The 15,314-nt window shown below is 39.6% G+C and overlaps 1 protein-coding gene across 1 annotated transcript in view; it reads left to right on the top strand.

The window, feature by feature from the left end:
* The first annotated feature begins 5,628 nt into the window (after positions 1–5,628).
* galnt18b (UDP-N-acetyl-alpha-D-galactosamine:polypeptide N-acetylgalactosaminyltransferase 18b) overlaps positions 5,629–15,314 on the top strand; it is a 170,122-nt gene continuing 160,436 nt past the window's right edge. The window contains exon 1 of the mRNA XM_067412995.1: positions 5,629–6,095. Coding sequence (XP_067269096.1) covers positions 5,858–6,095 — 238 coding nt within the window. The 5' untranslated portion in view covers positions 5,629–5,857. The remainder of the gene's footprint in view (positions 6,096–15,314) is intronic.

The following is a 15,314-nucleotide window of genomic DNA, read 5'->3' as shown; positions in this document are numbered from 1 at the left end:
TCTACAACATTTATTGTTTATTAAAGGGGTGATGAATTGAGGAATCAACTTTCCCTTGAGCTTTTGATATATAAAAGGTCATGGTAATGTAAGAATATCCTCTTAAGAATAAGTTTCGGAGCTGAAAACATGCTTGTTAGTCAAAGAAAAGCTTTTAAAGACACCAGGCACAGCAAACGATCCTGTGCTTCATACTGACGTCAGTGCGCGACTAAACACCGCCTCTACAGAGCGTCTAATCCAGTAGCCCCGCCCACGGACTCATGGAGGGCTCGTGCAAGCTGGTCAACAACAATAAATATGCCAAGGAAGATTAAGATATCGCGCTATTCCTGGTTGTGGAAGAACACAGTCGCTGCATAAGCTTCCTTCAGATCCTAATATTAGGAATGAGTGGTTGAACTTTATTTTTAATCAAGTTCCAGCTCACGTGGGGAAGACATGTTCACTTCAAATCTCCGGTCGATGCTGGATTTGGATCCGACAGGAATGGTGCAACACACATGTGAGTATAACTTGGTTTTATATGTAATAGTACTGCATTGTTATGGATTGTTATGCTTATATTTATGTGTCTAACAGAAACATACCTTTAGCACGCTGGACTCAGACACGTATGGGCCAGGGCTCGCAAAGCCCGGCAGGCCGATCAACCTCTTAGTATTCCATTTTTGTTCTGCTATTCTCTCTCTCAAGTTGACATCTGAAGGGCGGCGCGTGCCGGACGTGTATGTGTGTGCGTGCGGTTCGCGCTTATATCATCCGATCGTGTGGGCTATGGGTAATATAAAAATAACAGTCCAATCAATCGCGGGTCGATGAGAAATAAAACATTGTGTTTGTTTGATAAAGACATTCACGAGCCCTGTGATCAAGATAATCATTCTGGTTGCCGCTTCTCCCTCATTCTCTCCTCTCTCCTCTCCCTGAACTGACAGGGGAGCTGAAGCTCATTAAATATGCAAATCTTATCCAATCCTAGCCGTGGGCGTTTATTTCCAAGTCTCCAGTGCGTCACGCCCATCAAAACCTAGCGTTTTGGAGAGAGCCTCAGAACCAGTGTAGAAAATAGCCTATTACTTATTGGTGGTGATGTTTTTGAATGTAAAAACCACACGGACATCATTAGTTGACCTCAGACCTCAGTATAAAAAAAATAAAAAAAGGCAGTTCATGACACCTTTAAAATTTTGGAATTCATTGTCGTAATTAAATGATTATGTCATCCTCAGCTTTGTTTTGTTCCTGAAAAATTCACAGATTTTAATGAACCAATGAGGAGTGAATGATGACAGATATGGCCATCTGCTGGAGTAAGGATGTAACCTGCAGAGAAGAGACAGTCACTATCCCAGCCACTCCTGCACAAAATAACAATGCAGTGTAGTTTAAATCTGAAGAAGACAGAAGCAGCAGAATAAATGATCAAGGAAAAGCACAGAACAGAACACAGAAGCACAGTTACCATTAACGACGAACACTAAAAAATAAAGACTAAAAAAAACAAACAAACAAGGCCGTTTGGTAACATTTTACAGTGACCTTGTAACACATTACATGTAGTTATTGTACACTGTAAAAAAAGTGTGTTGGATTTATATTATTTAATTGTGTACATCGGTCCCACATGAATCAATTGCTTTAAACAAACCTTATTTGTTCATGTAAATTCAACATCATGGAATGAATATATTTTAAGTGAGTCAATTAAGTAGTTTCAAAGTGAATTTGACTCCCTGTCATGATTCAGACATTCAATTTCATATATGCATTCATCCACTTCAATTTCATATACTTTAATGTTACACAACTGAATTATAATACTGCACTAGATAGCTGACAAACTTTTAGCTAGCAATAGCACACATGTTAAATGCTAAGCATTAAAAGCTCCTTCAGCCAAGCCGTAATGACATTAGTTGTTTTAGACCACATCCTAAGAAATGGGCCACTCTTCAATAAACTATTGTGATAATTATAATAATAATAATAGCTTTTAAAGCATAAAAATAGTATTCCTATAGAGTACATTTTTAAAAATCTAAATCCAGTCTTAAATTACTGGTGAAAGGGAAAAAATGTAAATATTCATCCATCCATCCATCCATCATCTTCCGCTTATCCGGGGCCGGGTCGCGGGGGCAACAGTCTAAGCAGAGACGCCCAGACTTCCTTCTCTCTGGCCACTTCCTCCAGCTCCTCCGGGGGTACCCCGAGGCGTTCCCAGGCCAGCCTGGAGACATAATCCCTCCAGTGTGTCCTGGGTCTTCCCCGGGGCCTCCTCCCGGTGGGATGTGCCCGGAACACCTCCCTGGGAAGGCGTCCAGGAGGCATCCGAAATAGATGCCCGAGCCACCTCAGCTGGCTCCTCTCGATGTGAACGAGCAACGGCTCTACTCTGAGCTCCTCCCGAGTGACCGAGCTTCTCACCCTATCTCTAAGGGAGCGCCCAGCCACCCTGCGGAGAAAGCTCATTTCAGCCGCCTATATCCGGGATCTTGTCCTTTCGGTCATGACCCACAGCTCATGACCATAGGTGAGAGTAGGAACGTAGATTGACCAGTAAATCGAGAGCTTTGCCTTACGGCTCAGCTCCTTCTTCACCACAACAGACCGGTACATCGCCCGCATTACTGCAGATGATGCACCGATCCGTCTGTCAATCTCCCGTTCCATCCTTCCCTCACTCGTGAACAAGACCCCAAGATACTTAAACTCCTCCACTTGAGGCAAGAACTCTCCACCAACCTGAAGTGAGCAAGCTACCCTTTTCCGACTGAGAACCATGGCCTCAGACTTGGAGGTGCTGATTCTCATCCCCGCCGCTTCACACTCGGCTGCAAACCGTCCCAGTGCATGTTGAAGGTCCCGGTCTGAGGTTGCCAACACGACAACATCATCTGCAAAGAGCAGCGATGAAATCGCGTGGTCCCCAAACCGGACACTCTCCGGCCCTTGGCTGCGTCTAGAAATGCACCGGGAACAAATTTGACCTACTGCCGGCAATGCAAACCAAGCTCCTGCTCTGGTTGTAAAGGGACCGTACTGCCCTAAGCAAGGGGCCCCGGACCCCATACTCCCAGAGCACCCCCCACAGGGTGCCACGGGGAACACAGTCGAATGCCTTCTCCAAATCCACAAAGCACATGTGGACCGGTTGGGCAAACTCCCATGAACCCTCCAGCACACTGTGAAGGATATAGAGCTGGTCCAGCGTTCCACGCCCGGGACGAAAACCACACTGCTCCTCCTGAATCCGAGGTTCCACTATCGGCCAAATTCTCCTCTCCAGTACCCTGGCATAGACTTTCCCAGGGAGGCTGAGGAGTGTGATCCCCCTGTAGTTGGAACACACTCTCCGGTCCCCCTTCTTGAAAAGAGGGACCACCACCCCGGTCTGCCAGTCCATAGGCACTGTCCCCAACCGCCACGCGATGCTGCAGAGGCGCGTCAGCCAAGACAGCCCCACAACATCCAGAGACTTAAGGTACTCAGGGTACCTGTAAATATTCATGCAAGTATTATTTTAAGTATTTTAAGTATTATTTTTATTATTATTATTATTATTATTATTATTATAATTATTATAAATACAAATATATTTAAATATAAAGCATTTGTATTCCTCTACAGTACAATAAAACATGTTTTTAATCCAGTCCTCACCTGCCTACAAAATCCACCGGATTACTGATACTACTACTAGTAGTATGTTAAAGGTGTAAAATTATTTTATTTATTTGATAAATAATTATTTATTTGATCTATGCAAATGTTTCTTTCTTTCTTCATTTTTTACCTAAAAAAATCAAACAGTTTTATCAGGGCTGTGTAGACGTTTCATAGCCACTTATGATTGTAAGTTGTACTGTATATTTCAACAAGCCCTCTGATGTATCCTACATTCATGCTTGAAGAAATGTTTGCCTAACTTGCGCTCTGTGCTGTTATTGGCCACACACACACACACACACACACACACACACACACACACACACACACACACACACACACACACACACACACACACACACACACACACACACACACACACACACACACACACACACACACACACACACACACACACACACACACACACACACGCAATCTCAATGTCATACTGATATTTTTTTTTATTTTTTTTTATTTTACAACATTTAAACAGTGTTGGTATTTAACACTGATTATCATTTAGCGGTAGGCCTGTGTATACTGTGTATGCCGCATTTCAGGCAACCTGTAACCCGGGTTTTTCCAACTTTATAACCGTGAAAGTGCAACGGTAATCTAACCTGTGACTTCCCACCTGTAAAATCGTACTAGATGTACTCAGTTACGAGTTCTGATGCCTGATGTCTGTGTTTAAGGAAGTCATACATTAAAAACCAAATCGTTTATTAAAATAAGGTATTGCTTTAACGTTATTTATCTGCAAATGTTATGCATTATCAGCAGCTTTTCTAGCGTTAGCTAGTGTTCAGTCCAATGACTGCGAGAATAAATTAATACATTTCCAAATATATACAAATAACATAAGATAACAGCTTCTCTTGCCTCATGCACCATTTTTTTTCTCCTCTGTTTCCCTCAAATAAACAAGGAGAACGCACTTTTGGGGATATAAATTATTGTAAATAATCAAAAGCCCTGCACTGTCCGCCATGCGTTGTTTATCTCTACCACAATTCCTTGCGTTCAGGCAGCTTGGCGTGACTTTGCCTGGAATGCTTCAAAGTCGTGAGTCGTGGTTTGAAGTTGTAACTTGCGGGTTCAAAAACCTGCCTGGAATGCAGCATAAGAACTACTACTAGCTTCTACAACTCATAATAATATATTCTGATTGGTTCATGTGCTTCTTTGTTCAGTGTCCTGCCACTCATTTGTTACCATACCTTCCTTATTAATTCATTCTGTTCAGCTGTGTTTCCTCATGTTTGTGTTCCTTTATAAGTTCTTCATTTTCAGTCACTCTTTGTCCATTCACAGTCTTTGTTAGTGTGTTGCTGCCTGATTGTCTGTGTGCTGGGAGTACCATTAAACCTGTTCATCTTTGTCTGTGTCTGCCTTCCTGCATCCACTGAATGTGACTTAAATGACAGCTTATAATAAGTATCTTTGACAACTATGTAAATAAAATTATGCACAATGTAGGCTACCTGTGTTCATATTGCGAAACACTTGCATATTCAGCTGGGATACAGGTTGGGAGGTTTGTTGGCATGTTTACAGTTTATGGGAAATTGGAAAGGGTCAGCAGCGTAATAGATGTTATTACAGAAATTAATTACAGGTAAACATATATATATATATATATATATATATATATATATATATATATATATATATATATATATATATATATAATGTAAAAACATGCATGTAGCTGCACAATAAGTGCAGCGTGTGGAATTATTAATTGAAATGTTAGTAGTAGCTAGCATAGTAAATATGAAGGGGTACCATACTGTAAATATTTTTTTATGAAACATTGGGAGTTTCTGTCTTCATAAAGCACCTCCTTACTGTTAGTGGATCATTGTGCAATTGGTCCCATAGATTACAGCTCATCTCATTGGTCAACGGGCTCAGGATCAAATCGCACACACACACACACACACACACACACTCGCGCACCTTCACTCTCCATTCTATAGCGCTGCCGATGGAGGACGCGGCGAGTCGTGTTGGAACAAGACGATAGTTGCACATTTCAAGTCGTTGGAATCTGTGGCAGAATGAAACGCGGGCTGTAGTGTTTGCGTCAGGCGCGTGATTCTCCACCGGAGCGCACACAGAGTTGAGGACAGGCGCACTTGTCCGCTGTGTCTCGGACTCTATATGGAGGGATGTCGGAATGGCTTGCACCAGGAGAACCAAAACTTTGGTGTCTACGTGTGTGATACTAAGTGGCATGACCAACATAGTGTGTCTTTTGTACGTCGGATGGGTGACTAATTACATCGCTAATGTGTACATCAAAGTGCCGAAGCCTGTCCCAGCCAAAAAGTTGGAAGGCGACAGGAAAGGAGAAACTCTGCGGATTATAGAGCGACTGGATCGACTGGAGAATGTAGTTAATCAGCACATACAAGGTAAGACGGATGTCTGTTTAATAAATGTGCATCTCAAATCTTCACTCTAACTATGAGAAGCTGACAAACACAAATTCAGCGAAAAAATGTTCCATAAATAAGTCATATGCCACATTCCACGAATAGAGGATCTGTCTTTTTTTTTTTTTTTGAAGCAAATGATGATCGGAAGGGGTGTTTAGATAAACATTATAATACACTATATAAAATGTATGAAATGCAATGCATATGCTAACTAAATTAATCTGTCTCAGGGGCCATCAGCTAGTTTTGGACTAAATAGATAAAATAACAGTTTTTTCCCCCCTCTTTACAATAACCAGGATAATAGGAGTAAGTTGAGCTCGATTAATGCAGTCAACATTACAATATATGTAAAAACTGAGAACATTTTATGTTATTTGTCTTTCGCCCAAGCTGTAGAACTGGCGTTAATAATCAATAATCAAAGGCTTCTAAGGTGAGACTGGCCAAAATGCTCATAGACTAACATTTATTTCCACACTATTAAACAATATATTATCTCCCTTTTGTGAATTATTTTCCAAGAACATAGAGGACAAATAAAAAATACATTATGTAACTAATGATAGATAGATAGATAGATAGATAGATAGATAGATAGATAGATAGATAGATAGATAGATAGATAGATAAACCTTTCACTTTAAATAATTACTTTCAGGATCGCTTCCGTACTGTCAGGAAGTCTTTAAGCAACATTTGCTCTTTGAAACAAGTTAGTAGCCTCAATTTCATCAAAATTCTTTAGTAACGCTATATTAGCAGACATGCTCACAACAAAAATAAATTCTATACAATGACAAATATACTATATATATATGAGATCTTGTAAACATACTATATAGTGGTAGTTTGTTTTGTTGTACCTGTAACTATAGTAACTTCAGTATTTAGTCACTGTGGTTACCATAGTATGTTTGTCTGTAGTGTGGACAGACATGACCTGGAGAGAGGGTTGCTCTGAAATAGCAGTCCATTGTGGAGAGTATCTTCCTCTCAGGTGATAAACAGAGGAATCTGTAGAATCATGACCTGAATACCAATCAAACATTTGTCCTGTCCTGTTCAAATCAGGTTGATTGCACCTTGCCTCATTGTTAATGGCACTTTTATGCAGGTGTGACCTCCACTTGTGATCTGGCAGCTTCACAAAGACCACAGATGATTGCGAACTCCTCTCCTTCTCTCTTCAGAGACTCTTGTTTAATGAACTTGGCACTGGCTGAACATTAATTATGAAAAGTCACTGATTGCTTCTGTCTGTACAGGTAGTTTAGATCTTGCAGCATTTCTCAGCACACAAAATTTCAGTTTTTTATTCATCATCTTCAATGCATTTGTTTAGTTGTTATTATTTGTTGCAAATAATAGTTCTTAATTAGCATTTAGGGTGCAATGAAGACCCTTTAATCTCATCCATTGCACTATATGTTCTATGAGGAAAAAGATTATTTAACAATCTGGTGTTATAATTATTTATTCATTTATTTTCTTCATCGGAATGGTACGAAACTTGGTTAAGGTTTTAGCACTTGCTGTGTAAATACACATAAAAAAATCATGGACATGATTTGAAAAAGGTTCAAATGAAAAGGTTAACTCGTACTGTTCGTGGTCAAAAATGAGCGCATTGGAAATTAATGGAAATATCAAATATGTATTTTGAAATATATCCTCAAATTTAGAACAGAACTTGTTTAGATGGCTTTGATTTTCTTAGAGGAAAGCGTGTTTTGGAAAATATATATCTTTTTCATATACTAATTGAAAATGGTATTTTGGTGAATTTTTCTTAACAATTAATATGCAATTTTAAAACTTTTTTTCAAGTTAACTTTTTAAAACGTTCTTTAAAAAGAGACCCTAAAAATACAAAATATGAAATAAAAAACATTATCAAACTAAAATATTGTACAATAACTCCATTGAAATAATAATAATTTTAAAACGGTAATTTTTGACTGACACGCAAGCAGGGTTAAATAATTTTCACACTAAGAAAAAAATGCTTTTTCACCGAAATGTTCTTTTTGGAATCCTACCCTTTATTTTTAAGAGTGTAGGATACTTCAACTACATATTTGAGATACAAATTTGGACGTTTATGAATATATTGCTGGATCTTTATCATATTCATGCAAAAGCAGATGGTGGATTCTTTCCCTTTGCAATAAGTCCAGCCTAACCCACCTTCCCCGTAAAGCATCTGCCGAATAAACAATACAGCGTTTGTAGTTTCTCACTGTTACGCAAGCTTTATCCCGGATTCGTTTTCAGCTACTTCGGAAAACACTAATTTGTTGCAGATCTGAGAGAACACAAGCAATTTGCTGTTCTGTTTCTGGCTTATTAGTCTACAACATGCACAGCATGATTTGTCTGCTTCACTGAATATCTTAGGAATGGAAATATTGTGTTGTTCAAGAAAGTCTGTAATATAATTTTATTAATGTCCTTCTTTTGTGCTTCGTTACTTTATTGTTAGAGAGATGATTCAGTCGTGCTAACTGTTGATATGGGTTGCAGACGGCCAGTGTAGCGCTCAAACTGAATCAAGGGTGCAAACAAACCTCGCTGAGCTGAGAGCCAGCTACAGACGATTACTTGAGCAAACATTCCCGAGCTACAGCCGCAGACACGTTGTGCTGTTTGGCAACGGCTGTGGGCTTCAGGAACGGGCTTGGAGAAAAGACTTCTTTTCAACACTTGATTTTTTTTTTTTTTTTTTTAATACATGGCATGGATTGTTAAGGTTTATCTGAGACACCTTGATCTTTGCAGTTTAGCAATGATTTTTCATAATGGAAGTGAATGGGTTACCGTGAAATAAAAATTCTTACTTTTATGTAATATTGCAATATTTATTATAAATATCCATCATAATTCGTTTTTTCTCCTCATAAGTCACCCTCTTCTGTAATACCTATGTTATACCCATGTCATTATACACATCTGTGTCCTGATATGTAACAAAAAAAATGAGTACACACACACAAACAGACACACACACAAATTAGCCTTGGGTGTGTTTACTCCTGGTATTAAGATGCTCTTTAGTCGATCGAGTTGATGAGGGAGACATTTTCTCATTTACACCTGGTGTTTTAATCCATCTCTTTTGTCCACTTTCCACCACTTCTGTCCTGATTTCTTCGAGGGGAGGGTCTATGGGTGGGTAAATATATGGGGTTTTTCAGATCTTTCAGTCTAAGGCCCTGTGTCCAGTGCGTTTTTAGCCAGTTAAAAAATGCCTCGCTGTGAGCGTTTGAGAGCATTTTGGCAGGCAGCGGTTTTTCTCCTCAGTTGAGACTCTGCTTGTTGTAATGATACAGAAAATCCGCGGAGGTCTTTCTAATTTCACAGGTAGTTTGTTGCTGTATTGATTCTATATAAAATTGCAGATACAATAGCCCTGTTTCCACCAAAATTACCCGGAACAATTTGTACCAGGAACTTTTTTACAGGAACTTTTCTCCCCCTAGACCTGCAACTGTCTGCGTTTCCACCGCGATCTAAAGTTCCGTGAAGATTAGGCAGATTAGTTCGGTGATATAGGACTGCGCGCGACTGCTCCTCCAAGTGACGGACAGTAATCATTTTTGCGCGACCGCAAAAATGAACAAAAAATGATTACATTTTTTGTACCGATTGAAAGATTTAGTGGAATGTTTACATGAGACGTTATCTAAACCGATCCGGTGTTTACATGTGATGACTTTCAATCGCAATCATTTTGTGACATGCAGTTTGTCTGCCGCATCAAAAATGTCAACGCTGTTTTCTCCAGCAGCTGGAATGTGTTAACTGTAGCCATAGCAACTCTTTACGGCCACTAGGACTAATACGGTATCTTGTAAAGCTTGTAAAGCTAGATTTAAAATGACAGTGTATATTATTATCAGCTATTACGGACATTGAAGGTGAGATGGTTAAGACGAACGTGCGCCATCAGACAGAGAGCAAGACTGATATTTACTGAACGTAGACCGAGCCTCGCAAAAGACTTTTAAATATGCCGGTTGAAATAAAATGCTAAACCAATCAGCATGTTCAGCGCCCAAGTCCTGCCCTCGAAAGTTCCTGAACTTTGAAAAAGTACTACCTCGCGAGCAGGGCCGTTTGGAGGGGGAAATATTTACCCGGAACTTCATTTAGACCCTGGTTCCTGCGGTCTAAACACACCGAGTACCACGCAAAGTTCCTGGTTCCAGGGTAAAGTTCCGGCAGTGGAAACGCGGCTAATGTAAAGTATTTACTCTGGCTTTTGTTTTAAATAATTTTATTCCGTCATTATTTGCTTGTTGTCATCTGATGACGACACGCAGAATGTGGCAGTTGGTCTGTGTAGTGTTTGTCCCGCCCCTCCTCCACTGTGATTGGACGGCTGGGTGAGGAGTGACAGTGGTGAGCGCTGCGTTTTACTCAAAGTTGAACATTCTTCAACTCTCAGCGACCAGTAAAGAACGCTGAGCGCTCAGCGCGTGAGCGTGAAATACTCGCTCAGTGCCTCGTTGCGCTCCAGACGTTCTAAAAACGTGGCGATCTCATTGAAAACAATTGAAAACGCCAGCCAGCAGTGTGAAAAAACGCTTTGGTGGACACGGCCTAAAGAATAAAAATAAGCTCACGCAATTTACATATGAACACGACTGGAGAAAACAGAAAAACACACAAAGAGTAGCTTTCATTTCTGCTCTGACAGCCAGAAGACCACCTGACCATATGTGTGTGTTAGATATGGTGAGAGAACATTGTGCTTGCTGCTTGGTAAGTTTTTCGTCTTCAAACCAAACTTGGGTCTCCAGCCAGGAAAGTTTAAATCCCGTCTGGCTAGCGTGCTTCACATGATGTTTAGCATTTCAGTAGACGGAGAGAAGACGGTCTTTTGTGGCCGTTTGAACACATTCGACCACATGAGCGTCTACACTACGAAAGCAATCCGGTCCAGTGCGGCTACCTCTGGAAGTGGCCGAAAGTGGACAAGCTTAAAAATGTTGACCCCTTTTACACATTGACCACTTGTGATCAAATCGACTCAAATGCATTTTAATACCAGGTGTAAACAGGACCATAAACTGAAAAACCCCATTATAAAAGCCCATATGAAAACCTCGAGGGAACCACTGGTGTATTAATCTTCAGAGTTTTGACGTCATCCCTGCAGGACTCTATTCCCCATAGACAAAATCAATTCCTGCCCTGCATTCATTTTGTGTTCGAAAAGCATTTTCACTCAAATATAAGTGATATAGGGAAGAAAAGACTATTGCAACTTCTCAACTTTTTTTTTTTCAAATCCTCACTTGTTCAATAGTTTTCTCTTACGTAAACAAATCATTTACACTCATGGTTTTACCAGACATTTTATCAGTTTTTTATTTAAAAAAAAATATATATATATTTCCTGGTAATCAAACCTTTATATGACCTTGCCGTTGCTAGCACATTGATCTACTATTGGAGCTACTTTAACAGAGAAATCAGTTACTGATGTTTTCTATGTAAAGTAATATCCACTTTTACAACTAATTTGCTATGGCAACAGAATGCCTCAACATGCCTAGACTAAACATGTCAAGAGCAACTTTACAGATCAAACAATGCACACATTTCAGAAAATTATTACATTTGCCTTGATCTTGTCACATATAAGAGGTCTTTGTACCATTAAAACATCCTGCAAGATTCAGAGCTTAAAAAGGCCTCCTCATTATAAACAAAGCATTTAATCAAGCTCCAAAAATGGCTTGTTTTGATATTGTAGTATTTGTGACATCACACAGGTAAATACATTTACATATGTCAGTCTTCAGAGAAAGACACCGATAAATAGTTTTACTTCGTCGCACCATAGGCCCCGCCCACTGACAGACAGTCGTTTAACAGCTGATGTTTGCCGAACAGTTTTTGAAATATGCCACACGCTTGGACAAATGGACGAGTTTGCAAAGAAACTTGTGTTAACAGATGAAGCAGTCAGTTATATTGGATCTGACAGCAGCTGCATCACAAACCATAAATAAATGATTTTATAATGCTTTGTCAGTAAATGAGTTTTATATGCAAATGTTTTCAAAACACTTACTCACATGCAATAGCGAGTGGGCTTTGATACCTTTTCCTATGCAATGACATTAACCCATCATATCAAGCCTTAAAGGAGCCACCCCTTAAAAACTGATCATTTCAGATAAAGGGACAGAATGAAGCATATTACATACTTGCATACTAATACTGCTACTGATGTCTCTATAAAATAGATTTTTTTTTAAACATTAGTGATAGACATTCAACATTACAGCATAATTAAAATACATTATTAGGCTTTGATACATTTATTAGGCTTTAAAAAAATAACTTCTTCACATAAACTCATTATGATTAATGTCATATTAAATTAAGTTAAGTTATCAAACACACTTTTTTCAACAGCATGAATATTAAAGAATATTAAAATTTTCTGTGTTACTTTTCTTCTCTGATTAACTTTAATGACTGACATCAGTTACTGGTTTATTAGGCTGCTGTCCCTTTAAGATCTGCCGCTGCCAAGCATGACGTGGATCTGACACACTGTCATACGCATCTCATTCTCACAACTATTTAAACGTGTGATTCATTTTTTAAGTTTAACATGCTAAAATATTTAATGAAGTTAACACAGCATCCCCTTTTCTTCATTAAAATATATAAGCACTCTATTATTCATGCAAATGCTTTTACACCATTCAAGTGCGACAAGTCAAAAGAGTCAAAATGCGCTGTGTTTGTGAATGTCCTGTCTTTGTGACACACACACACACACAACAGTAACACACAGAAACAAACAATAACACAGAATTATGCCAAAATGTCCAGAGCAGCATTAAAGGTGCAGTGTGTAGTATTTATAAGGAACAATTGACAGAAATGCAATATCATTTTTAGTGGTGTATAAAGACCTTACATAATGAACTGCTATGTTTTTATTACCTTAGAATGATCCATTTCTATCTTCCTTCTATTACAGTAATGTCAGCATTTTGCGCACCATGATTCAACCGTAGCCCTAAAAGAGGGGTGTTCAATCCTGATCCTGGAGGGCCACTGTTCTGCAAAGTTTAGCTCTAACCCCACTTAAACACATCGGAACCAGTTAATCAAGGTCTTATAAGGGATACTAGAAACTTCTAGGCAGGTGTGTTGAGGCAAGTTGGAGCGAACTCTGCAGGACAGTGCCCTCCAGGACCGAGTTTGGACACCCCTGCCCTAAATAGACAAACTGCTCTACAGAGCACTAGCTACTCTCTGCTCTATCCGACTACATTTTTGTCCTGTGTCGTTCACCGTAGCTTCTCTATGTGCTTTGAAAGGGAGGGGCGAGCGGTTGGGGGTTGCAATTCACAACCTCACCACTAGATGCCGCTAAAATTCACACAGTGTACCTTGAGTTAAATAACGTCTTGAATTAACTTAAAACATTTTAAGTTCATTTTGACAGCACTAAGAAAGGCGAGTACAGTTCCAAAACGTGTTTTAATAACAGAGAATCAGACAGGTATTAGCAGTACACTACACTATATACACATATCGGTGTGTGTGTGTGTGTATGTGTGTGTGTGTGTGTGTGTGTGTGTGTGTGTGTGTGTGTGTGTGTGTGTGTGTGTGTGTTTTATTTTGTATTAACATTATTAGGGAACCTAGGAACATATCAAGGAACATAAAAACAAACAAACAAAAAAAAAAAAAAACATGTCATGACACCTTTAGTTTAGGTGAAATAAAGTAGAAAATCATACATTTCATATTTCTGTATCTGTAACTCTGGCTCCCAAATGGTTTGGTCACAGGACCCACATTTTGAAGAGTGCGTGCCGCGAGCAGTTTAACGGCTTTAAGGCTGGCAGGGCAGGAACGTTTTCTGAGGTCAAGTTACGAAAATAATGTTAGAATAATGACACTGACATACAGCCTGACAACATCTCATCTGACAGAGCAGATACTGAAATATGACAGCACGTTTTTCTGTTGTTTTAGCCACACTTCTTTTAAAATAAAACATATTGCATTGCAGTTGGGGACACTAAAATTTCAACTAAATATCCAAACTACTAAACTAAATTAAAGGAAGTGTATGTAAGATTGTGGCCAAAACTGGTACTGCAGGTGTATCCCCTATCCCCCTCCCCCTGACTCAAGGTTGCCAGATTGGCTGCAGGATCAGCAGGAACGTTTGTAGCGACAGCTGTGGTAACTAGAGCAGATCTGGCAACCCAGATGCCGAAACACTACTGACTTTGTGATTGGTCGATTGGTGGAGGGCGGAGCTTCAGTCCAAAACACAACATGTCAACATCAACATCAGTTGAGGGCTGAACAACAACTTTTAAATGACAATATCCTGGCCGGACTACTGTTGTCAGTAATATAAGTATTTGAAATGAACATGATTTCTGACATATCAGAGTTTATTTTATGATTAATTGAAATACATTTCTTACATACAGTTCCTTTAACTATATCAAGTAAATTACTGATCTGTCCACATTGTCGCTATATGATAATTGAAAAGAGCTGATAACATCACCTAAGCGTTTTCTCCAGAGCGGCTGCACAGCCGAATCAAATTCCATTGCATTATTTTCCTCTTAACACTGTGAAACTTTTCTGAAACAATCGGCATTGTAAAAAGCGCTATATAAATAAAGTTGACTTGACTTGACCTGACATTAGAAAAACATAGAATTAGCTTTGTTGTTGCTTTTCGTCTGCACACTCAAAACGGTCTTAAAACCCACTCTTGGGTCGCGACCCACCGGTTGAGAAACACTGTCTTACAAAACAGTGCTGACCAAGGTTGCTCTAAACTTCATGGGCCCAGACTCTACATGGCTTCTCTCTCTCTGTAGCATACAAGTGTTTTCCAGAATGAATGATTTATGTGGAAGAGGTACATGCCAGCTGTGGCTCTACCACCTGGTACAAACAGCCTGGAGGATGGCCTGCCTGATCTCCCTGTCATCCTCAAGTTGATGAAAATGCAGCACGCTTCAGCACGGCAGCTCTTTAGCGCTGCAGTGGATTTTCTGCTGAAAGCCAAAGAGAAAGAACAACAGAATCACTTAGTCCCTCTTTCAATTGTGTAGTTACATTGTGTAGAGGAGCGAAGTGAAGCGAACAGATTCTCAGCTCATAACATTCTGTTTATCTGCTCTC

The sequence above is a fragment of the Pseudorasbora parva genome, chromosome 1 (genome assembly GCF_024679245.1).
Source record: "Pseudorasbora parva isolate DD20220531a chromosome 1, ASM2467924v1, whole genome shotgun sequence".
In the NCBI taxonomy this organism is placed as follows: Eukaryota; Metazoa; Chordata; class Actinopteri; order Cypriniformes; family Gobionidae; genus Pseudorasbora; species Pseudorasbora parva.
The sequence above is the reverse complement of the archived record's forward strand: the minus strand, read 5'-3'. Positions and strand labels throughout refer to the sequence as shown.